This window comes from Martes martes (genome assembly GCF_963455335.1).
Source record: "Martes martes genome assembly, chromosome: 4".
Classification (NCBI taxonomy): domain Eukaryota; kingdom Metazoa; phylum Chordata; class Mammalia; order Carnivora; family Mustelidae; genus Martes; species Martes martes.
This window is the reverse complement of record NC_137891.1, coordinates 157,342,091-157,367,012: the sequence shown is the minus strand read 5'-3', so window position 1 is coordinate 157,367,012 and position 24,922 is coordinate 157,342,091. Positions and strand designations below refer to the sequence as shown.

The 24,922-nt window shown below is 52.9% G+C and overlaps 2 protein-coding genes across 13 annotated transcripts in view; one reads left to right on the top strand and one right to left on the bottom strand.

Annotated features, from left to right (window-relative positions):
- The first annotated feature begins 990 nt into the window (after positions 1-990).
- DMAP1 (DNA methyltransferase 1 associated protein 1) lies at positions 991-9,598 on the top strand. Of its 2 annotated transcripts, none has more exons than XM_080801777.1 (11): positions 991-1,065; positions 1,246-1,391; positions 1,946-2,037; positions 2,297-2,492; positions 7,192-7,350; positions 7,479-7,646; positions 7,892-8,077; positions 8,208-8,279; positions 8,548-8,620; positions 8,755-9,050; positions 9,252-9,598. In XM_080801777.1, exons 2-11 carry the CDS (start codon positions 1,287-1,289, stop codon positions 9,309-9,311), a joined length of 1,407 nt encoding a protein of 468 aa, XP_080657903.1. In that variant the 5' UTR covers positions 991-1,065; positions 1,246-1,286; the 3' UTR covers positions 9,312-9,598. The 2 variants fall into 2 exon arrangements, with proteins under 2 accessions (XP_080657903.1, XP_080657904.1); XM_080801778.1 differs by having other exon boundaries at positions 995-1,120.
- Positions 9,599-9,761: 163 nt separating this feature from the next.
- Positions 9,762-24,922, bottom strand: part of ERI3 (ERI1 exoribonuclease family member 3) — a 125,286-nt gene continuing 110,125 nt past the window's right edge. For all 11 annotated transcript variants that reach the window (XM_080800345.1, XM_080800342.1, XM_080800341.1 and 8 more), the window contains one exon: positions 9,762-10,293. In XM_080800345.1, coding sequence (XP_080656471.1) covers positions 10,264-10,293 — 30 coding nt within the window. In that variant the 3' untranslated portion in view covers positions 9,762-10,263. The remainder of the gene's footprint in view (positions 10,294-24,922) is intronic.

Genomic DNA, 24,922 nt, shown 5'->3' with positions numbered 1-24,922 from the left:
AGATCCAGTTCTCCAAAGTTTTGGGATCTAGGTAGGCTGGCAGCTACAGCTGCTGCGTCCCTGTCCCCTCCAAGCCAGAGCAGGCTACAGCATTGATCGCTAATTTGTGCAGGCTGTGTGCTCCTCGAGTCCCTGCTTGGTTCTTTGGCAGCCTGGGGTCTAGTTTCCTCAGTGCCTTGTCGAGCCCTCACTCCATGCTCAATGGCTACGTGTCTTCCATGTTTGTGGGTTGGTATGCAGAGACTGAAGTTGAGAGCTGCTTTCCCTGTCCCTTCTGCGCTTCCGCAGGACCTCCTGTTCCAGACGTTTCTCTCTCCAGGGAGATTAATAAGTTTCTTCCTTTAAGAGAGACTTCTTCTGGCTGCTCCCTGCTTGGGGCTGTGTTCTTGGGCCTCTTTGTAACCCACACTAGCGCCGTTAGTTCCCAGGCCAGTTTGATTCCAGGAAAGCCCCATGGGAGGGGAAGCTCCCTCAGAGAAGCTGTTAAGTGAGGGTGCAGGCCTCACTCCATCTTGGCAGCCATCCTGGGATGCTCCGCTTTGACTAGCTCATCTCTTCACCTCCGACACTTAGCACAGTGCCTGGCACACACTTAACATTTAGTGAACAGGGGCCGTTAACACCACTAATTCATTTAATAAAAAAATTAAACGTGCCAGGCAATTTGCTAACGTTTTGCATGGATTATCGGTCCTTCTTCACTTAAGCAGGTGCAATTACAATTTCCATTTCATAAATAAAACGGCCTCAGAGGAATTAAGCGACTTCCAAAACTCTGCGCTGTTTTTATTGACCGAGATGCAACAGAGCAACGTAGAGCGGAAATGCCAGAAAGCAGGAAAGCAGGTAGCACCCGAACGTCGGCGAGCTGGTGGGAGCCAAAGCCCGCGACGAGCTCACCACAGTCAGCCGCTTTCGCACTGGGTTGCCAGCCGGCTCCATTTCCGCGCAGCACAGACCGGAAGTGTTCCTGCCGGCCGCGTTTCGAGTGAGCACGACCGGAAGTTTCTGTCCGCGGCTTTGCGGGGATAGGGGAGCGGTGGCCCCCGCAGTCAGAGAATCCAGGTGCCGAGGCGCTGGGGTTTAGGAGGCGGACGGCGCCGTTAGGGAGACCCAAACGGTGGGAAACAGGCCGAACCCCGACCACACCTGGACTGCCCTCCTCGTAGCGGTCCGCCTCTTCACCCCGCCTCAGTTGGGGCTGAAGTGGCTCCGCCCCCTGGCCTGAGCCTGGTCCCTTCTCAGGTACTGACCCTTGACCTCGGGGCGCTCCCCCATCAGGCGCGATGGCCACAGGCGCGGATGTGCGGGACATACTAGAACTCGGAGGTCCAGAGGGGGATGCAGCTTCCGGGACCATCAGCAAAAAGGACATTATCAACCCGGACAAGGTAGCGGGGGCGCCTGAGAGCCTTGGGTACTGGGAGTGAAGTGGGGAGCAGTGACAATGGGAGAGAGAGCGGGGAGAAGGGGGGCGGTGCTGCGCTTCTAGAGAGATGGGCGATAAAAGGTGTGACATAATGGGACAGACAGTGTTACCTTGATGAGATGGGATGGAGGTGGTGGGACACCCATGGGAAATGGTGGGGACCAAGAGAGTGTGATACTCCTAAGAGATGAGAGTACCAAAAGAGTGAGACTCTTGTTGGATATTGGGGCAGGGTGGCACCGGGTCGGTGTGACGTTCTGAGAGACGGTGGAAAAGTATCTTCTACTCTGACAGGTCGGGGCTCTACCCAGCGAGGTGGGGTTGGGCAGGAATGACCTGCTCCAACTAGAGGTTTCCCTGTGAGTGGGCCTTCCCAGTGTGTCGTTATGTGTCAAGTGTGTATGCGTTATCATTGTACCAGTAGGTGCTGTTTTGTTCAGGGATTGGGCTGGGCTAGAGAATTTTCAGGGAAGGGAGTCTAGGCTGTGGTTCCTATCCTGTGGTTTCTCTTCTCAGAAAAAGTCCAAGAAGTCCTCCGAGACACTGACCTTCAAGAGGCCCGAGGGCATGCACCGAGAGGTCTATGCATTGCTCTACTCTGACAAGAAGCAAGTACTAAAATCCCAAGCACCCTAGGTTCTGGTCCCTGACCAGTCTGCATGTCCCTATCTCCTGGTTTTCTCTGCCACTTCTCTCCCTGCTGCCCTCCCAAGTCGGGGCTCCTGCTTGCTTAGTAGGATGCAGGAGGAGCTCAGACCTCTCATTCCAGGATGTGACTTCCTTGCTCCAGGGTAGATCAGCCTGGGCCCAAAGGCTCTCTGCACACCTCTGACTCTAACCTCTCATCTCTCCAAACTCTGCTGCCAGGGATGCACCCCCACTGCTGCCCAGTGACACTGGTCAAGGCTACCGCACAGTGAAAGCCAAGTTAGGCTCCAAGAAGGTGCGGCCCTGGAAGTGGATGCCGTTCACCAACCCAGCCCGTAAGGATGGAGCTATGTTCTTCCACTGGAGACGGGCAGCTGAGGAGGGCAAGGACTACCCCTTCGCCAGGTTCAATAAGGTGAGCCATCACCATTTGGACATAGGCCAATGTAGCTCAGCCACTCGGAGCTACTCCTGGGAGCTCTCAGCCTCCTGGGGTTGGCTCCAGAGGCACGGTCAGTCTTTGTGTCAACCACAGTTACTCACTCAGTCCACATGGCAGATACCTGCAGGGTGAGACTTCATGGGTCTCATCCACCCATGGGATCCTGTCCTTTCCTTGGCCTGGTCTGGTTTTTGGTGGTTCCTCTTGGCCCTTGAAATGTTGCTGTTCCTCAGAGCTGTGTCCCTGTCTCTCTGTACTCTCTCCCTAGTGGGTCTCATTTTCTCTGTAGCTTTGGTTGCCTGCTACATGCCAGTGACCCCACTTAATATCTTCAATCATTTACTTAATGTCTCTTCAGGAAGGCCCCGTAAGAACTTCAAGTAGGTACCCCTGAGCAGAACTCATCTGTTCCCTCTCTTCCTCACCCATATCAGTGAATGGTACCACTGTCCACCCAGCCACCCAAACCAGAAACATGGGAATCATCCTTGATGTCACTTCTCCTGTAGTCTCTAATTATTTGATTCAACAATAGGACCAAGAAGGCAGGGAAGGATAGATGACAAACATGTAAGCAAATAAATAGGATTCTTTCAGATAAGAGTCATCAGTAAAATGAAACCAGGATATATGAAATGAGTTGAAGAGTGAACTTGTAGGCTATAGGGGAGGCCTAATTTAGATAATGTGGTTAGGATGGGCCTCTGTGAGAAGGTGGCATTTGAACTAAATCTCAGCGATACATCGAATCATTGAGTCCACTGATTCTGTTTCCATAATAAACCACATCTGCCTTTGTTCTTCATTCCCTGTGCCGGCACCCTGGTCCGAGCTGAATCATCTCTGGTCTAGATTACTAAGGCTCAGACGGAGCAGGGCCTTACCCACACTCCCCCAGCCAGTGAGAGGCAGAGCTGGACTAGGCTAGGATTTCCTAGGCTGTTGTTCAAGCCATTATATGATATAGTGTCACAGTCCCTACAGCTTGGAGCAACCTCGACTTGGAGGCCAAAAACACTGGGCCCTGATCCCAGGCCTTCAAGTCCTGACTTTCCCCACTCTCAGCCCAGTGTAGCCAGCTGTACCTGCACTGCTCTGCCTGGATGGCCCACAGGCTTCCCAGACTGAGCATATCCGGGTGTGACCCATCATTCTCCCTCACCTCAGAGAGACCTGGTTTTCCTCCATCTCACCACCATCCTCAGACCCCCTAAGTTCCAGTGGAGGGAGAGGCTGGAGGTATAGGATTGAGAAGGGACAACCAAGAGGTGAGGTGTTGAGATGGGAGGAAAGGTTGGATGAGACAATTTGAGAAGACAAAAGAATGTTCTTTCTGTATTTGGTAAAAACTGCTTCATGCCAAGTCAAACCTTAGGTATTCAGAACACAGAATTACGCCAGCAACAATAACTACCCTCAAGAAACTCTCCATATTGTTGGGGAGGGAGTGGGGAGAGGCACAGGTAATTACAGTCCAGTAGGATGCATGCTGTTTGGGGAGGACTTGAAGGCCATGGAAGCTTCTTGGAGCAGTTAGAGCTGGAGTTGTGTCCAAGTATGTCACCAGGCAATGTTAGGAACAGAGTGTAGTGACTTTTTCAGGCAGAGGGCCCAGCAGGAGCAAAGGCATAGATAGAAAACCAGTCACATGTATGGTGTGCTGCAGGCGTTTCCCTCTGGATGAAGCCTAAACCCGGGGTAGGACATGGTGCAAGATGAGGCCTAAGAGGTCAGCAGGGTCTAGTCAGGCAGGGCTTGGCGGCCCGGCTTAGGAATCTGGGCTTGGCCCTAATATCTTTGGGTAGCGACTGACAGATTTTTAAATAGAGTACTCTCAGGATCCGATTTGAGTCTTAGAAGGATCGTGGTGACTGCAGGTGGAGAATGAAGTCGGAGTAAGGTGGACTAATGATCTTCCTTCCAGTACTGCTGGTTCCTGGGGCCCCCACCTGCTCTCTTGCTCAAGCCTGAGACACAGGGTTCACCTGTGATGGTGTCTTCTTTTACCCCTTATGTCCAGGTGCCAAGTCTTGTGGTTTTAACCCAAAATTAGGTCTGTGCCCTGTTCCCTACCTTCCACTGGTGCGGTTTTAGTTCAGGCCTCTTCGCTTCTCACCTGGATTGTTTCCAAAACCTGCCAGCTGGCCTCCCAGGCTCTTGTTTGCCCTCATCTGTCCTTACTGCTGTCAGGGTGGTCTTTATAAAAGAGAATCATGATTATTTCACTCTTCTCTTTCAAAGTAACCTTATTGTTTCCTGTCACCTCTTCCCTGACCAACCCTTGTCCCCAGGCTGGATCAGGTGTCACTTGTTATACCCTTAGGTGTACGGTTGGCATCAAACTCACCACACTGGACTAAATTATTTTTTCAGCGGACTCTGAGCTCTGAGAAGGTAAGGCGGCTGTCTGTCTTACTTAGCATTCAGCACTGGTGTCCTCAGCATAGGTCTGGCAGGCCCAGGATGAATATATGTTGAATGAATGAATGTCTCCCTCACTTGACTGTGAGCCCGTTGAGAGCAGAACTAGCTACACAGGTCCTGAGCTTTTTTTTTTTTTTTTCCTTAATTAAATGGAATTGGAATACTTGGAAGGGATACTTAACCAAGCCTGGGAAACCAGAGAGACTTCCAAGAGGAGCTGATACCTGTAAGAGGCCAAAAGGATGAGAAGTTAACCTATGTAGAGGAAGGAATGTGGAAGTGGAAATGCACTTTAGGCAAGAACAACAAAGGCTGAGGGGAGCCTAGTGAGTTCCCAACACTGCTAGTCATTTGTTTGGAACTTGGGGCACGTGAGGGTGTGGCTGCAGAGAGGCTGGGTCATCCACCCCTGTGTTCATTGGTTGATTCTGTAAATATTCACTGATCCTTAGAGTGTGCCTGTCCCTGTGCTGACCTGTGCTTTTGAAGAGTTTGTGAATTAGCTAGAAGACACTTTTAGTGTAGTAGAGAACTTCTGAGGTTTTAGGAAGAGATGGGTGACATGATCAGATATTTATTCTAGAACAGTGCTTCTCAAATTATCTGTGATGAAGGGCTTAAAAAAAATAATTTCCAGTCCATCAGAGACTGACAGGTGACAAGAAAAGACAAAATACAAGACCGTGGTTTTTTTTTTTTAAACTTTACTTATTTGAGAGAGAGAGCAAGGTGGGTGGAGAGGCAGAGGAGAGGGAGAGGCAGACTCCCCACTGAGCAGGGATCCTGACACGGGGTTTGATCCCAGGACCCCAAGGTCATGACCTAAACCACTGAGGTGCCCCCCAACCCGCGTGTTTCTTCATATTCGATTCAGTAGGATGTGATTTCTGTGAAATTGTCGTAAAGGATTCTAAATGCCTACTCTCACTTTCCATACTTAACATAGACCACTGGTACCAGTTTGCAAACAGCAGTGGTCTACAGGCTGTCCTTTAGGTAGTAGCACTGGTCAGAGAGATCACATCTTGGATGCAGATGGAGAATTGTTTGGAGGGGGATCAAATGGAGACAGACAGGCTGGTGGGGAGGCTGTTTCTCTGACGCAGGCAGTGGTGGTGATGGTCTGGACTGGGACATGGCAGGTAGAGATAGAGATCCTGGGGGTAAAAGCCCCCGCTTTGTGGAAGGGGAGGGGTCAAAGGTAAAGGTAGGAGTTAAGATGCTTAAAGATCCTTTCTAGTCTTCTGGCTTGGGCACCTGTGTTGGCTAACAGTGACATTGGCTTGAGAATCGACCTGAAAGAGCTAGAAGTTTGAGGGAGGGTGATGAGCTCAGTACTGAACACACACACATATTTCTTTTGAGGTATAATCAACATACAATATTGTTTCAGGTTCATATTTGTGTATATCGCAAAATGATCACCACAGTTAAGTCTGGTTAACATCTGTCACCTGAGCATATTAACTTTGAGGTGTATGTGGGACCTCCAGTAGGAGAAGTCCAGGAGGCAGCTAGAAACAGGGTCTTGAGAGCAGGTTTAGAACCAGTGTGGTCTTTGATAGAGAAAAGGGACTTCCCTAGTCTAGCCTAACATTGACTCCTTCCTGGGGTTTCTGATTGAGCAGCTCAGCTGGTGGTGGTACTTTTTGTCCCTGAGGAGGGTCTGGAGGTTGGGGCATGGCAGGAGGGAGGCAGGGATGTGTGCAGGGGTGCATGTGCTGGGAGTAGGATTCAGGCCCCTTTTCTGTAGAGATGAGACTTTGGGCTGCTCTGGGGAGCTGCAAGTCTCATTGTCACCACTGGGTGGCAGTAGTGCTTCAGAGAAGGGTTCCACGGACTCGTGGATCCTGGGCCTTTCTCCAGTATTTAGCCATCTGCTCTACTCCAGAGTTAACCTTTGGACTCCACAGAAGCTCTTACATGTGAGCCCCTCACCTTAACCCTGGGGACAGGAGCATGCATCCTGTTACTGAGGCTCTGGAGCTGAAGGCATGGTCACATTGCTCCTGGGCCCAATCCAGAGGCAGGCCGCAGTCCTAGCCTGCTGGGGTCTCTGGGCAAGCAGTGTGTTTCCTCACCTGGAAACATCCTTTCCAGGCTGCAATGTGCAGGGCCCTACGCAGACGGTTTGCTTTGGTCCCGCTTAGGAATGGGCGGTACACAGATCACAGGCTGTGACCAAAGGGGGCTGAAGCCAACTGGCCATGACGTGGTGCGCCCCTACTCTGTTCCTCTGTGCCAGTAGACTGTGCAGGTTCCCGTGTACTCAGAGCAGGAGTACCAGCTGTACCTCCACGATGATGCCTGGACTAAGGCAGAGACGGACCATCTCTTTGATCTCAGCCGCCGCTTTGACTTACGTTTTGTAGTAATCCACGACCGCTATGACCACCAGCAGTTCAAGGTGAGCTGGTGTTATGCATTTGCATGTGTGTCCCACCCCTGTGCCTGGCTGGCCCCCTGCCTTCATGCGACCCCTTCCCTCTGCCTCTGGGCACTCACCGTCCATTCCCACCTTGTCTTTATCCTCAGAAGCGTTCTGTGGAGGACTTGAAGGAGCGGTACTATCACATCTGTGCCAAGCTTGCCAATGTGCGGGCTGTGCCAGGCACAGACCTCAAGATACCGGTGTTTGATGCTGGGCATGAGCGACGGCGGAAGGAGCAGCTGGAGCGTCTCTACAACCGGACCCCGGAGCAGGTCAGTCCCTGAAGACTTTGCTTTTATCCCGCAGGCTCGCAGTTCCCTCCCCACCCGGTTCCCCCACCGCCCCACCTAGTCCTTCCTCGCTAGCCATTCTCCCCACTCCACACCGCTCCCCCTCCCTCGTGGTCCCTTTCCTCTCGGTGTGGCTCACGGACAGGCTAGTGGCCCTGCAGCTCCCCATCTGCCCTGGTCCCCCCCCGGCCATGCGCCCTCACACTTGGGGTGTCTCGCTTTCCCAGGTAGCAGAGGAGGAGTATCTGCTGCAGGAGCTGCGCAAGATCGAGGCCCGGAAGAAGGAGCGGGAGAAGCGTAGCCAGGACCTGCAGAAGCTGATAACGGCGGCCGACACCACTGCGGAGCAGCGGCGCACCGAGCGCAAGGCCCCCAAGAAGAAGCTACCCCAGAAAAAGGAGGCGGAGAAACCGGTGCGGAGACTTGAGTCAGCCCAGTTCAGGGTGCAGGGCTCTGAGGGCACCCAGAGCTGGCAGGGCGTCGGGATGAACTCTGGGCCCTCCTGCCACTGTGCCTCGGTCTCCATAACAACTTCTCCCCCAGGCTGTTCCCGAGACTGCAGGCATCAAGTTCCCAGACTTCAAATCTGCCGGTGTCACCCTGCGGAGCCAGCGGGTACGTGTCGCCTCCATCGCCGTGTTGGGGCCTTGGGCTCCCGCAGCCTGCGCGTGGCAGTAGCCGTGGCCCTGGAGCACTGGGAGGGAGGGTGCCATGTGCTTCAGAGAGAGGTCTTGGGGGTGTGGCCGGGCTGAAGTCAAAGCTCTTGCTCTGTTCCACAGAGCTCCCTCCAGGGGTTCACTTCTCTCCCGCTCCCCTTGCCTTTGGTCCCCATTGTCCTTAACCACCTGTTGGGGAGAGGGTTTAGCAGCCTGGGTCATTGTAGATGAAGCTGCCAAGCTCCGTGGGACAGAAGAAGATCAAGGCTCTGGAGCAGATGCTGCTGGAGCTTGGTGTGGGTGAGTGGGGACTGGGCCCGCAGGACCTGGCCGCCTGCGGCTCGCGATCAAGGCTGGGCGGGGGAGGGCACTTCATGTCGCTGGCCTTGCCGCACACCCTGGCTCTGCCTGCGCCCTCCACCCACCGCCTGCAGAGCTGAGCCCGACGCCCACGGAGGAGCTGGTGCACATGTTCAACGAGCTGCGGAGTGACCTGGTGCTGCTCTACGAGCTCAAGCAGGCCTGCGCCAACTGCGAGTACGAGCTACAGATGCTGCGGCACCGGCATGAGGCCCTGGCCCGGGCCGGTGTGCTCGGGGGCCCCACCACACCAGCGTCTGGCCCGGCCCCAGCCTCTGCGGAGCCAGCAGTGCCTGACCCCGGTCTCGGCCCCGACCCCACCAAGGACACCATCATTGATGTGGTGGGCGCGCCCCTCACGCCCAATTCGGTAAGAGCCCAGTTGGGCAAGGGGAGCGCGAACGGCCAGCCCCGCTCCCTCCAGTGCCTGCAGTTACTGTGATGGGTTCTGAGACTGAGGGCAGGACTGGGTGGCCGTGGGCATCGCTCGCCCTGAGTGTGAAACGCGTGCACCAAGCCCAAGCAGAGCTTGGGGGGGCCATTGACTCCATCGCCTTCTGTGTCTTCTCAGAGGAAGCGACGGGAATCAGCCTCCAGTTCCTCTTCTGTGAAGAAAGCCAAGAAGCCATGAGAGGCCACAGTGGGTGCGGGTGCTGCTGTGTAAATAGAGCTGCTGAGTCGGACTGGGCTGCTTCCTTTTCCTTCCCACCCCTGGCTGGGGGGGCGGGGGGCACGGTCCACACACCCACTCCACAGGGGTGGCCTTGGGACCGGCCTGCGTGGATGCCCCGAGCAGCCTTCTCACCACTGCCAGTGTTACCCAAACATCTGTACTTGGTTCTGCTCTCAAGATGGTTCACACATAGCGGTGGCTTCAGATACCAGCCACTTCGAACACTGCCTTGTGGTTAGACAGTGCCCGTGGCCCTGTGCTTATTCAGGGAGGTTCTCAGAGGTGCTCCAGTGACTGCCAGCCACTCTAGTGGCCTTCAGCCCCAGAGCAGCCCGGAACATGCGCTAACCCCTGTACACCTTGGATGGCATCAGGCACAGCAGCGCCCGGTCCACACACACCCACAGCCTCGTTTCCCCGACTTTTATTCAGTGGCACGTTCACAGCGGGGATGGGGGTAGACACAAGGTGGGGCCTGATCTGTCCTGGAGCCCTGGGGGCACCACACACCATGCACTACAGATGGGAGGGGGCACAGGGGGGCTCGGTGGCCCCAGCAGAAGCCTGTGTACCAGGGAAGAGGCGGTGAGTGCCTGGGTCCCCCTAGCCCAGGCCCACAATGGGAGGGGCTAATACTGGGCTGAGGTTGAGGGATTGGGGTGGGGGGCACAAAGTGTCTGCTCCAGAGGGGCCGAGTGGCCAAGCCCTTACCCAGGGCACAAGCCCACAGGGCAGGCTGGGGGACACTCTGGATGTAGAGCTGTGCCACTCTCCCTTTTCCCCTCTGGTGAGGGAAAGGAGGGTTCTGGGCTGGGCCAAGCAGCTACCCTGTCCTGCCCCATCCCGTCCTCGGCCAATCAGAACGGCTTTGATGTCTGCTTGAAGATGAAGCCTTGATATGCAAGTGTCTTCATGATGTTGGCAATGTTCTTGCAGTCATCTGAGAAGAGAAAGAGAGGACACTGAGATGGGGCCTAGATCCTTCCCCTCTGTGCCCACAAGTGCTCTTACATGGCTGGGGGAGGGGAGCAGGGTCAGATTCAGGAGTCACAGGCTCTTAACCAGGGGATCCTGTCCCGTGGTGGCGGCATCTCCAGCCTCACGTTGGGTTGGATGAGGCTGGGCCAGCAGGAAGCATGGTCTCAATGCTGCTCAGTCCCATAATTCATGCTGGAAATTGGCCGGCATGTCCCGCCCCAGCCCCAGCGGTGATGTATGGGCGCCGTCGCAGTAAGAAAAAGGCAGAGTAAATGTGTAATTTCTCCCTTGACGGCCCCCGGCCGCTGGGCGATCCTTCTTGTTGCCGCCGCGTGGGGACGGCCCGTCCGCCACACTCCGTCTTCCCGCCACCCGCCTTGATGTCTCCATTTCATTACTGTGCGGCCATTCATCACGCCCACGGCCAGGGTGACTTTGCCAGCACTTGCGTGCGTGTGTGTGTGTGTGTGTGTGTGTGTGTGTGAGAGAGAGAGAGAGAGAGAGAGAGAGAGAGATGTGGGCCAGGCCATAATGGCTGGTAACGAGACACAGGCCTTGGCACTTTTGGGCCGGGAGCCTGGGAAGCCTGCTCTGGGCCCCAGGCTTGTGCACTACAACAGCAGCCTGCCTGGGCCCCTGTTCCTGTGGAGCCCAGAGCAGTGGAGAGGGTCCAGGTCTGCGGTCCTCCCACACCCTGGCCAGCAATCCTCCGCTAGACATGCTTGTGTGCTCAGGCTAAGCCCTGCCTCTCCCACCCCACTAGGCTCGAAGCTGGTGCCGGTCAGGCTTCAGTAGTCCTGTCTTTGGCTGTATCTAAGTACATCTGCGCCTGCCAGACCCTGTCACAGCAGTTTCTCCAGTACTGGTCCCTGAGAGAAACTCCTGGAACCCTGGCGGCTGCAGCAGCAGGTACTCCGGGCCTTCAGTATCATGGACACAGGCCAGGACTTGCTCTAATGCCACCAGCAGGAGGTGCAGCTGCCTAACACTTGTCCCTCTACAGAAAGCCAAGGATGGAAATACCCAAGTGCCCAGAGTTTTTCTGTTCCACTGCCAACACCACCAGCCAACTCCCTATCCCTTCGCCTGCCTCTCCACCCACCCCTCTCCCACCTCCTACAGATGCTCCTGGGCCATAACCAGGACCTCAGCCCCTACCAGCCCTCATGGGATCGATGCTGTGATTGCAGAAGCATTATACTTCGATGTCATAATCAGGTGCGGGGCGGTGGTAAGGTCAAGGTGGGGTCAGGAGGCCTCTGCATCTGTCAAGGGCCAACTCCTTCCACTGAGCCCTCCAGCCTGCCCTTGCTAGAACCTTAAGACTAGGAAACAGGGCCCAACGGAGCTAGAGAAGGGCTGTGGGAGCGGGAGTCAGCCGGCCCAGGTCCCATGTCATTAGCCAGACATGACTCTGAGCCCTGTTTAGGGCAGACCAGTCGCACACGGTCCTGTTTAGCCAACCTCAACATGAACATACTCAAGGGGGATATGGACATGAAAAAGTGATACAGGACCCAGACACAGGACACCCTTTTCCTCCAGGGACTCAGGAAGCCACGAGGGCTGGTCTGAGGCAGGACAGTGGGAAGACAGATGGGTGGGTAGTGGCGGCCATGGCAACTCCAGACGTGACCCGTCCCCGTGGTTTATGGGCCGGACACGCACCCCGCTCAGCTGAGGCCTCGTCATTTGTCTCCCTTAGTGTGTATGCCTGTGCTGTGGGGGTAGAAGGTGGAGGGAGGGGGCTGCGACAGGAGTGAGGCAGCTGACAGGAAGGAGAAGGGGGCAGGAAGATCTGTGTAGGAGGGGCAGGCTGGAGATGGGGCAGGAAGGGCCCTGGGAGCAGGAGGGTTTATGATAGGGTCCAGAGGCTGTGATGGCACCGTCAAAAGGTGCTACGATAGGGTGATTTTCTTCCCAAAGATGTCTGGCCTTGTCAGGGCACCTCCAATCCTTCCTGTCTCCTGCACTCTGGGGACCATGGCCGCTGTGCATATTAAGAATAAGTCCCCTCGTTATCTGCAATTACCCAGCGGCCACACACCTCATTTCTTCCAGCAGAAAAGAAAATTAGTTTTCTATTGACTTCATCTGGCTCCTCCCTCATTGCTGGACAAATCGCTCAATCTGCCTCCCCTGGCCCAAGTGAATGTGCCCAGCCCCTCCCCCCAGGCCACCAGCCATCCAGAGAGCCAGCACTGACCTCCCACCTGTGCCTGGCCCCAGTCAGTCCTTGACCTCTCCCCACTGGACACACTGGCTGGCTTCATCCACGCCCTGAGCTTCAGCGAGCCCTGAAGATCGCCGTCTCCTGCCTGCACCTCTCCTGAGCTCTGGAACATCTCTTTCTAGATCATGTAAACTCAAAACATCCAGTAATGTACCAATATCCTTCCCACATGTCTTCACTATCCAGTGTTCTCCATCCCAATGAACAGCACCCCAAGTGCTCCCAAAGAAGCCTGAGAATTGGGCTTGACACTTTGCCCTCTCCCTCCCCAATTCTCAAGCATCAACTGTGAATTTTATCTTCTTACTGTTTAATCATCTACTTCCCTTCATTCTGGCAGCACCCCCCCCCACCCCCATCGCCCAGGGCAGACCCCATCATCTCTTGCTCTTACACAGCCTATCCTCTTTCTTCTCCCTCTAATCCATTCTCTTATAGCCCAAGTGATCTTTCTTACACAAATATGATCACATCCTTGTCTCTTTAAATCCTTTCAATGGCTCCTGCTGCCCTCAGGTTCAAGGCTATACTCTTTAATATGACTGAAAGGTAAAGGCCCTATATAAAAAACGGGTCCCTGCTCTCTCTGGTCTCACCTCTGCCATTCTCTACCCCCAATCCCTGTGTTCCAATCTCCAGGAACCACTGTTTTCTGAAAATGACAAAGAGAGACCCATTTCTAGTCTTTGCCCACTGGCTATGTGCTTGTGGCAAGTGCTTAAGTTTCTTTGAAGTTCAGATTCCTCCACTAGGGGTGATCAGGGATGCTATCTGTGTTAACTGTGAGCATTGAGCAGGTGACATCCCTCCACACCCCGTCTTTGTCAGTACTTTAGGTTTGGAGTACTTCCTCTTTTTGGAGGGAAGGCAAAGATGCTAGTTTCCCGGGTGACCCAACGGCGAGAAGGTAAATCCCGTACAATCTATGACGCAGATGACAGAGAGGCCAGCACACATGCTGAGACCAACTGGCATTCACTGCACAAGCTCACACTGACTACTGATCCTGTTTACTGAGCATTCTGGAGTCTAACTTGTTGTAACTGGTCCACTACAACAAAGACCCAGACTGGGGAAGACCTGCTTCAGTTCCCCAAGTCCATGGTATGGCAGTTGTGGGCTTCCAGCCCAGGCTCTTTTTCTAGCCCCGGAAACCTCGTGAGTCAGTGCAACCTACTAAGCAGTTCAAAAAGTCAACCGTATGGCTAGAAGATGAGGAAATGGAGCAGAAGCAAAGAGACAAATCTGAGCCTTTTAACAGGCCACAAGTTCAGAGGGAGCAGCAGGGTGAGGCTGGTGACAACATGGCCTCTGGGAGAGTCCTCTGCTTAAAGCCCAGGGGCCACATGGTCAGCAGCTCCCCCTTCTGGCACCTCCCACTGAGCTAACAAGGCCAGCCTGACGCTGGCATGGTGTAGAAGGTGAGTGGCAGGAGGTACACAGTCTCTTGCCCACAACAGAGGCCTCCAAGGTAGGTCTTCCTTACCTCCAAATTCTAGAAGACTAGCCTGATTTTATGTTCCTGCAGGGTTACCAGCTTGTGACAAGATGACTCTCTTCTGTTTGGGGCATTAATATTCTTAACGTTGGAAATATTTTTATATTGCCAACTCCATAACAGATGTGCAGACGCTTAAATCCGTCAGAGAGGTGAGTGGGGCTAGCACCTGACAAAGGATAAGCTTGTTGGCTGGGCCCAAGGGTAGTCAAATATCTGCTTGGCAAAGCTGCGAACGGAAGGAGGGCTCAGACCACAGAGGACACCCAGTGAGGGCTTACACAGGAAAATGACCTGAGGCTGACACTGGCCAGTTAGGAGCACTTGTCTGGGAACCGAACAGTAGAGGGCTTCCGGGAAGCAGGGCCTGGGTGAGGGCCACCCTCAGGAGGGAAAGGGCCCAAGGAAACTCTTAGAGAACCATTTATTCATGCATGCCTTCATTCAGCAAACACACACTGACACCTCCCCGTGCTGGGCGCACACAGGCCAAGCCGGGTCACGAGCTTGGCTGCAGACCTGTCACAGGTGCGGTGTGAGCAATGCTGCGGGAAAAGTCAGCACAGAAAAGGCACTGAGGATGGGGAAAGGGGTCCCCAGGGACAAAGCCAGGCAGAAGTCTAAGGGCATGTGGGAGGGGGCCAGCCAGCAAGCTGGGCTTGGAGTGGGGAGGTGACTCCGGCATAGTGAATAGCACACGGGCACATGGCTGGAGGGGAAATGTAGTGTGTGTAGAGACAAGTACTTAAGTCTAGCAGGCAGTGGGGGTGCTGAAGAGTAAGAGGCAGGCGCGCGACAAGAGACGAAGCTGGACAGGCCGGCAGTGACTGGCCAGAGGAAGCCCTGCAGACGGGATGCCAAGCTAAGGAGTTTCAGAGCTTACTACTCCGGGAATGACGGGAAGACGCTAAACTAGGTGAGGAGGGGCAAGACAGAACCACATCTGCATTTCATAATAATCACTCAAGGATTGGAGAGGTTAACCCTGAAGGCACAGACACCGATTAGCAGACTGTACCATGGTCCAGGCCAGAAACAGTGGCCCAGAACCGGCCCAGTGGTGGTGGAGACGGAGGTGGGGATGTACGGATGGTGTGGAGACTTGGACAGAGGCAAGAGCTTTTAAAGGAACAGAACAAGCAAGGTTTACTGGGGGGAGACAGAGTGTGGGGCTGTGGGTAGGGGGTGAGTCTAGGATCTTAGCACCACCCACAGAGGTAAGGCAAACCTGAGGTGGTGTAGGTTTGGGGCAGTGGTGAACTTAGTGTTAAATCTCGAGATTCCTATGGGACATGTCAACATATCAGGCACTTCCCTTATAGCTTCTAGGCTTTGTATCTCACTGAAAAAGGCCTTCCCTATCCCAGTGCTATTAGAAAACTATCATATATTTTCTTCTAATGCTTTTGTTTTTATATTTAACTTTTTAATCTGTCTGGAATTTATTTTCATATATGGTGAGAAATAGAAGATCCAACTTTACTTTTTTTCCCCAGTGGATAGCCATTGTCCTATCACCATTGATTGAACTGTCCACACTTTCCCCACCCTTCTGAAATGATGTCTCCATTATATATACAATTCCCATATATGTCTCTGTTGGAATGAGGAAAGAGAATGAACAAGACATGATCAAAGAGACAAACTGGACTAGGAGACATCAGGGGCAGAAGGGTGATGTGCTGCTGACTTTATGGGGCTGTAAAGCAGTGTGGCCTAAAGTAAGACTCAGACAAATAGGAGGCCTTCTGTCTCAAAAACTCAGCCTGGTAAGCACACTTTCTTAGTGATCTCCAGGAGCTGGTGAGGAATGGGGGCCAGAGCCCATGGAGCAGGAGCCAGGAAAGAAGGGGTGGGAACAGCACTGGGAGCAGGAACCTTGGTAAGGACGGAAGAGCAGGAACCCTGATGTGTTGACATTCTAGAACCTCATTTTGCTGCTACATCTTTCTGTTAGCACATCTTGGCAGCATCGTGCCTGAGAGCAAAGGGCCAGTGGGTCAATGCTGGGCCTGCTTGACAGAGGACTGCCATATTAATAAGTCCCCAGGTCCAGAGGGGACATACTTATACTAAAAAATTATTTGTTCTGGGCGCTTGGGTGGCTCAGTGGCTAAGTATCTGCCTTCAGCTCCGGTTGTGATCCTGGGGTCCTGGGGTTGAGCCCCACACTGGGCTCCCTGCTCAGTGGGGAGCATGCTTCTCCCTCTCCTATTCCCCCAGTTGTGTTCCCTCTCTCGCTCTCTCTCTCTCTCTGTTAAATAAATAATAAAAATAAAATCTTTAAAAAAAAGTTATTTGTTCTTTGGCTGACGTTTAAATTTAATTGGTGCCCTATATTTTTATTTGCTAACTGGGCAACTCTATGCTGAGGGCCAGCATCTCAAGCTACACTGGGTACAACTCAGGGTACAGCAGCACAGGGTAACTCGGAAGACAGGAGCCAAGGCAGTGAATTTAGGACTGAACCAGCAGAGGGCCCTGGATATCCTGAGATTCTGGGTTCAAATCCAAACTCCATCACTTTGTAACTATGAACTTGAGCAAGTTATGGTGTTATTTCACCTCTCTGTGTCTTGGTTTCTTCTCTTCTAAAATGGGAACGATAATGATAATTATAGCAACTACTTCCCTCAAAGGGTTGTTGAAAGATGAAATGAGTTTTTATTTGTGAAGTGCTTAAAACAGTGGCTGGGTTAGTGATTATTATTGTGGTTGCTATTCCAATAATATCCAATAATAACGTTATTCCAGGAGTAATCCCCTGATATCCCACAAGCCCCTATTCCTTGTCCCAGACATGGCCCATGCAGTCCCCTGGGTGCCCAGACAGGGCTACCCTGGCCCACCTAACACCACCCCCAGATACAGACCCCTGTCCCCAGACACGGCTCCCACAGCTCCCTCTGCTCCCCCCCAGTCAGGGCCCTTATAGCCTCAACTCCAAAGTGACCCCTTCTAGCCCCTCCCCTCCGCCCCCTCCACCCCACCGAGGTGCCTGGAGGTGCCACAGGGCTGATGGTGAAGGATGACGGTGGTTCCACAATAAGGGGAAAAGGCAATTTCATCTTGATTAGCAGGCGATTTCTCTCTCCGTAATAAGCGCGCTCCAAATAATTAGCGTGTTTTACGTAATAATGAAATTACAGAAATGCAGTCCACTTATTCAAACAACTCACCATTACCATATTTTTAAATATTAGACTTAATTAGAGTTTATCACTTCAGAGAAGTATGCGGACCGAAGATGTTTTTAAAAAAATCCTCATAAAGTGTTTATTAAGCGCTGGTAAAGCTGGGATAATGATGTGTTTGGAAATTAAGGCAATCAAACACTTACCGCCGCTCCTGGAGGCCGGGCATGGAAATGAGGCCATTACACGCCCATTACCCACCAGCTCACAGCCACTTGGGGGGCGGGGAGAGGATGTGCCCGGCCGAGAGGGCATAGTGCCCGGAAACGCCTATGCCAACAGCCCGCAACGCCCTGGCCGGCGAGCAGGCGTCAAAGCCTTATGTCACTCACATCACATTTGACCAGAGCAGTCCCAAATGCCAAAGAAGACACCCAAGACCAATCCTGAACTAGACTCCCAGGCTGGGCAGGACCTGTCACCTCCATTTAGACCCTAGCGCTGAAGGGGACAGAAGCCAGCTTGGGCAGCCAAGAGAGGTCAACGAGTGGAGGCGGAGTCTGAGGAAGCCACAAATCCTGAGCAGGTGACCGCTCCCAACTCTGGGCCACACAGGAAGGGCTAGCTACAGTGCGGGGGAGAAGGGTCTAGGAGGGAACTGTAGAACTGAACCACAAGCCAAAGGTACAGAGGAGCCAGGAGTCAGGCCCGCGAACACACCTGGATCAGGGAAAGCAGGCAAGAAGGGTGGTGGGAGAGGGGCTGGTGGCTCCAGGCCCCATTTATCCCAGTGAATAACTAATTCCAGAATTTATAGTGCTGGGTTTTTGTTCTGTGGCCATTTATATCTGCGAGGGGAGGAAATGAAGAGGCAGCGCGGACGCCACATCTTTCTGTGTTATTGCTTGTCTGCCATTTGCAAATCATTATTAATTGTGGGCCCTGGTGGCGGGCTGGGCGGGGGCCGGGCTGGGTACATCCACATAGCTCTTCATCAAGGACCCCAGCCGCTGCCCCAGAGAGCCAATTACCCCGCCCTGATTGGGATCAGATAAAGAGGGAATTTTTACAAATTAGGGAATAAATAGAATTTCCACACAGGGCGCGGGCAGGACCTGAGAGGCTGTAATGAAAAACCATCCGTCACCATCAGCGCGGCCTGGGTACGCAGCCCCGGCACTCCCTCCCCTTGTGGGCCCGCCCTAATGCTCAGGGGCCTGGGTGTACAGGTCTAAGGACACTACTACCCCCACCCCCATCCCAGGCCCAGAAGCAGAGAGAGGACTTCCCTGGCGGGGTATCTCTACACTCTTTGGGCTGAAGAGGCCTAGGCCCCAGCTCCAACCCTTTCCCTACCGCCTCCTCTTCCTCTGGATGTTAACAGGAAGGACACTGAGGTGGTCAGGAGAAAACCCAGAGTTGGGGACCATGGGGCACCATAGCCCCTACAGCTATGGCAGCTCTAGGGCAGAGCCCTGGCCCTGTGGACCACTCACTCTGGGCTCCCATTAGCGCTCCTCCCCTTGGATCATTAAATATGTATATCTTATTACACGCCTTGTTAGAGTATCGAGCTCTATTGACTGATGATAAATCCTGAGCCTCGTCCTGGCCATAAATTTATCTGGAGATGATGAAGACTCAATAATCTAGTCAGGCAGATAATATCATCGGGCCTTAAAAAAGATCATTACATTATATGTCAGAATTAAAAGTGAAATACGCCGTAGTAACAGGGCGGCTGCTCTGGCCATTACAACGGGTGTCCGCCTCCCCCACTCATTCCCAGCCAAGGCCCCATCCAGGTAGAGGGGCCGAGAAGCTTCGCCCTCCTCCTCCTGACTCTGGGATACTACAGCTAGAAGAGTCAGAGGTTAGCGAGATAACTCAAGGCCGAGTGAAGGGGACCTGGCCAGGAGCGGGGTGAGGAGCAGAGGCAGCTCCAGAGCACAGCTGAGCACCTCTGCCCCATTCCACCTTACCCTGTCCCTAGGGGTCTCCTGTGGCACTATCTTCTGAGGGTCCCTGAGTGGCTCCAATAGGAAGGTGACAGGGCCTTACCCTCTTCCAGAATGGCCTGACCAACTGGGGTAGATTTTTTCCAAAATGCCAACAATGGGATACAGACAGGTTAGGCCACTTGCCTGTACTGCTCCAGGCACCTGTGAACCTGTCCCGACCCATGTGCTAGCAGCCTCTCTGAGGCCTTTCTCAGAAGCATGTGCTGGCAATCCAGACCCTGACCACCTCCTTCCCAAGAGACCTGCCTGCCACAGCCTCTACAACCTGTCCTTGGAGAAACCTGCTGGCAGCCTCTTGGATCTTTGACCTCAGCACTAACGACCGTTTCCGCTGTATCCCATTTCTACTCATTTCCACAGTTACACCTTCTACCTTTTTAACATCCTCCACTGCTCTTCCTTTGAAATATTAAATTCAAATCTCCCTAGTTACTGGCAATAATACACTTTTCTTTCATCTCACTGGAACCTTGAAACATGAATACCTCTGCTCTCTCCAGATACACCACCTGCCTCCTGTCTACTTTCTCCCCTGTCTACTTGTGACTGCTTACCCAACAGTCATTCTCTTGCTGCCAGCCTGGCAGAGCCCACTCCTCGATCATGGGACCAGGGGTGAGTGCCCTGGGTCTGAGCCACCTGCGGTGATCCCTGCCCCCTTGTGGGTCATTGGTGTAGGGGTGGCTGTGTGTTCTGGCTAGTGAGAATGAGGGTAAGTTTGCTGAAGGACCTGCACGGAAAACTTCACTCTTATGAAGAGAAACACAAGGAGGAAATAGTCCTTTATATTCTGCCGGATGTTTTCATGTCTGCATATAATGTCTGGGACTGCAGAAGCCATCGTCCAACCATTAGGGGAGTTAGCCTGTGAAGAACATGCTGAAGATAACAGAACAGAAAAATGGGAAACGTCTGGGTCCTTTATGACATTGCTGAGATGCTGAATTTAACTAATCCTAGGATCACCTTATCTCCAAACTTTTGTGAGGTAATAAACCCCATTTTTTTAAAGATTTTATTTGTTTATTTGACAGGGAGAGCTCACAAGAAGGCAGAGAGGCAGACGGGGGTGACGGGAGCAGACTCCCCACTGAGCAGAGACCCCCCTGGTGTGGGGCTCGATCCCAGGACCCTGGAATCATGACCCAAGCCGAAGGCAGAGGCTTAACCCACTGAGCCAGCCAGGCACTCCAATAAATCCAATTATTTAAGATACCTTGCACTGAGCTTTCTTTTTCTTGTAGCCAGAAGCATACCAACTGATACGGAATGTAAAGACAGGAGAGAGAAAGACAGAACAAATGGGCCTTATAACATAAACTTGGCTGAAGGGCGGAGGAGCAAAGGGCAATGAGGGTGCTGTTATTTCGAGCCAGGAAGCTGGTAACTCTTGTTATGCTCTCTTGAAACATCTGGCCAAATTGTTTCCTGCTATATCTCAAGACACAGGCCATGTTCCACTAGAAAGGCTAAAAGAGTCAGGTTTTGACGGGAACCCACATGAAAACAGAGAGGGAAAAAAATGCAGCTGAATGAAGAAAAATTTTTTATGTCTATGGTTTGTGATCTAAGTTGCCTGAAAGCCCCGTGGCTCCATAAAGCCACGAGGGGCTTAGACTACTTCCTTCTGCCCTTTTCAGCATGTTGCTTCCAATTTCCAGGTTACCTCCTGGTCCAAAATGGCTTCGGGAGCTCCAAGCATCACATCCACATTTCAGGAAAGAGGAAGACGGGAACAGCAAAATAATGTACTTCCCGGCTGAGTCACTTCCTTTTAAAAGTATCATTCCTGGAGGTCTCGCACACTTTTCCTTTTACCTCACTGGCCAGAACTCAGGGACGTAATCGTATCTAGCCGCACGAGGAACTAAAATAAGTGGTGTTTTAACTGGGTACACGCTGCTGCCCCTAGTGATACAAGGGCTCCATTTAGTGAGGAAGGAAGACAATGGCTATTGGGTATGTACCAAGCAGTTCCCATTCTAGCAACATGACCAACACACCTCACACAGGAGCCGGCCTTCCATGGGTGATCATCTCAGTCCTTTCTTGCCAATATTCTCAACTCTCTTGCTCCCTTTTCTTCCCTTCACCCTTGCCTGGAAAAACCTAGACTGCCTTCTCTCTGCTTGCATCTGGGTGGAGGGTGACTAGAGAACATGGCAACCATACAGATCTGTGCCCCTTACAATCAGTCCGCAAGCTCACCCGGTTGTATAAAGCCACCCAGCCAGCCTCCTATGTTCCTGATCAGTGTGCACGCTCTCTCCCTTTCTCCCTGGCGGCAATGTTGCGTTTTCTCTACTTCCCACCATTCTCAAGTCCCCCACCCCCACTCCTCTCCCACAGTTTGGTCACCTACTTCACAGGAGCCATAGGGGGCGCTCTTCTCTCACCTGCTAACAGAGGGAGGAGAGAGGGCGCATCCTGATGGCACTTCTAAAGCCTGCCCTCACTCTACCTGGGTTCTCCACCACACTTCCTTTTTGGGGGCATTCCATGCTAAGCAAGCCCCTTTCTCTCTGACAGAGCCTCAGTGGTTTTTCTGCACTGCTTCCTTAAAAGAAGCATGTAAACATATCAAATCTCTCCCATCTTTAAAAACAACCTCGCCTTAACTTCTTTTCCCCCTCTGGTGCCTGGTACCCAACCTCTCCTTCCTTTCATAGCCAAACTTCCCAGTCAACACTCAAGGCATCCTTCCCTCATTTCCTGCCCTACAACCTGATTTCCCCACCTGCATCCTACTGAACCACTTTCTCGAATGATCCTTCTAACCTCACAGGGCTCAAGTCCAGTGGTTTAGATCGCCCCAGTGGACTAACTCATGCCCTGAAGCTCTTCTCCGGGGGCTACGGTGACAGCATCTTCCCTCTCTCCCCAACTCCTTCAGCTTCTTTGTACGTGTCTTTCTTCTGATCGTCCCTACAGAGTGGGTACTGCTCAGAGCTGCCACTGGCCCCCTTCTCACTCTCCATCCAGCCCTGAGCCTTATCCACCCTAGATATCCCAGTGATTTCTAAACCTATATTCACACTGCCACCACCCTGGTCAAGGGCACCACCACCTCTCACCTAGGAGACCGCGTTGCCCCCGTCAATCTCCTCCAAGGTGTCCTTCTAAGCCACAAATCTGGTCATTTCACTCCCTGTCCTAAAACCCTTCAATGATCCTGGAACAGAAAAAGGACAGCATTGGTGACACTGCTGAAATTCAAGGAAGCCCTCCAGTGTAGGGCACAGTATAGTAGCCATGTTTATTTCCTGGTGCTGATATGTCAGATGCTGTGATTATGTCAGATGCCAACATGAGAGAAAGCTCGGTAAGAGATGTATAGAAACTTCTCTGCAAGTAAAATTGGTTCAAAGTAAAAAGCTTAAGAGTTAATCATTAAAATAACAACCACCACTCCAACAGCACTTCACTGCTCTCAGGACAGCGTCCAGACTTCTTTATACAGTTCTGGGGATCTGCCCAGATCTGTCCCCCTTGGGCCTTGTCTTCCTCACTCTCTTGCTGGACCCCAGAGTTCAGGCTCTTTTGCTTCTCGGCATTTTCTGCATGCCCTCCTTCTGCTGGAAAGCCCCACCCCTTGCTATCATTTCCTCATGTGTCTTACCTGGGCCCTCATGTTTGTGTTAGGGATCCTTGTCTGTCACCTCCTGCTAGATCACAAACCCGAGGGCACTAATGTTACCTGTGCAGAGGCCCTCAGTAAACACATGTTAAGTGGAAAAAAGGAAGAACTGGAAGAAAAGAAAGAGGGAAGGATGGGAGGCAAGATCACAGGCAAACCTATTACAGCCCTGACATCTGTTGCCCGAAGCCTAGACATGCCCGGGCCCTGAAAATGAGTCAAGGTCCTTGTCCTCAGCTTCCAAAGTGCTGGGGGCTGAGCCCTTCTCCACCTCCCCTCCTTCCTAGTATCTTGATTTCCCCAAGACCTGCTGGGCCGGGACACTGGCTGGGACCTGAGCTCTCAGCAGTCTGGCCACAAGTCTGTCCAGCAAACTGATGCATCTGGGGGCAGCAGTATCGGTGGTGGGACTCCCCAGTCCTAGCAGTGATGCCCTGGAGAAGGGCCTCGCTCTGCCTGGGGACTCTGCGAGGGGGGCTGCCTCCCCGAAGCCCAGTCCCACCTGGTAAATATTTCATCCTCAAGCTGCTCAGCTAATCCCTATTAATTTCAATACCGCCGCCTTGCCTGGCTCAGATCCCAATGCATTATTTATCCCCTTTGTTTGTTTGTCGCTAACAGGTGGGCCCCAGCGGAGGCGCTGACTGGGGACAAGCCCACTCCATCACAGTGTGGCTGTGAATTAATCATGAGGACTAATGGGAAGCACCTCAGCTCCAGGCACTGCCCTCGCCGCCTCCCCCTGCCCTGGCACCCAGGGGTGGGCCACAGCCACCTCAGCTCAACTTCATTCAAAACAACACATTTTATTTACTATCTGCCTACATGAGCCAGACACAAGGTTACCCTTTGGGGATACAAGCTGAACAAACAGGCATCAGTTCCTGCCCTCAGGGAACTTACAATCCAGCTGAGGAGAGAGGCATTAAAGGACTATTAATTAGGATTGTGAGGAAAGGCCGTGCAGGGCAAGTGCTGGGTAGTAGGCAGGTGTGCCCAGGGGAGGACCTGACCGAGTGTAGGAGTCAGGGTAGGCTTCCCTGGGGAAGCAAACTTTGAGCTGCTCTCTGAAGGATGAGCAGGAGTTAATCAGGCCAAGGGATGGGAATGGGGGACTCCCAAGGACCATAAAGCCATGTGGGAAGGCCTTGAGGTGAGAGAAGGAATGGCAGTTTCCAGAAAATGGGGGAGGGTCCTGTGCTGGAGTGCAGAGGGCATGAGAGGCTCGAGAAGGGGCAGGGGACTGGGCGACAAGGCCCAGCTTGGGGATGTTCTTCTCCCTACAGGACCAGCATTTGTTCCTGGTGGACGGCCATGGACACATCCTGAACACCTGATATGCACACTCATACCACCTTTGCTGACTTGAGCAACATCCAATTTCTTGACCTTCTGCTTGTGGCTCCTGAGGATGATTAAGATCACTACCCCTCAATTGCACAGATTAGGAAACACAGGTGGGCATTCAACCTGGGGCTTATGTGAAGACCTCTGTGGGCCCCTCAGCAGCCTGAAGCTTAGGTGTGCCCATGGTAGGACCAGGCTGGATCTGGCCCACTGACTCTACGTGGGGACCAGGCACAGGGCTGGGAACCCTGAGCTGCCTCAGCCACAAGTGTTCACAACACCTCCCGGCAAGGAACCTCCCTCACCTCTGAAAGCCAGCACTAGCCTGGGCCCCCAGAAGACCTCAGCAAACATCTTCTGAATGAATGACTGAACAGAAGTGAATGAATGCCCCACAATTCCCCACAAAGATCTTTCTCTCAGATACTCTCCTCAGAATTTTTACAAAGATCTAAATTAGACAAATGAGCTAACTGGTACTCGGTGAGCAGGGAGGGTGGGGTGGTTTACAGTATTTTCAAATGCATTACCTCCTTTCTCCTCATAGTAAGCCTGGGAGGTTGGAGTCACCATCAACCCCATTTTAAAGAGGAAGAGACAGAGGCTCAGAGTGGTGAATGACATATCCAGGACCACACAACCTGGAAGTGATGAGTCTTGACTAGAACAAGGACATCCTGTTTCTAGGATCTGGGCCCCAGCACATCCATAGGTCTGCCCC

Coding starts and splice junctions, on each gene's coding strand:
- DMAP1 (XM_080801777.1), top strand. CDS start 1,287: ATGGCCACAGGCGCGGATGTGCGGGACATACTAGAACTCGGAGGTCCA. Junction 7,351..7,478: donor ATGACCACCAGCAGTTCAAG/GTGAGCTGGTGT, acceptor CTTTATCCTCAG/AAGCGTTCTGTGGAGGACTT. Junction 7,647..7,891: donor ACAACCGGACCCCGGAGCAG/GTCAGTCCCTGA, acceptor TCGCTTTCCCAG/GTAGCAGAGGAGGAGTATCT.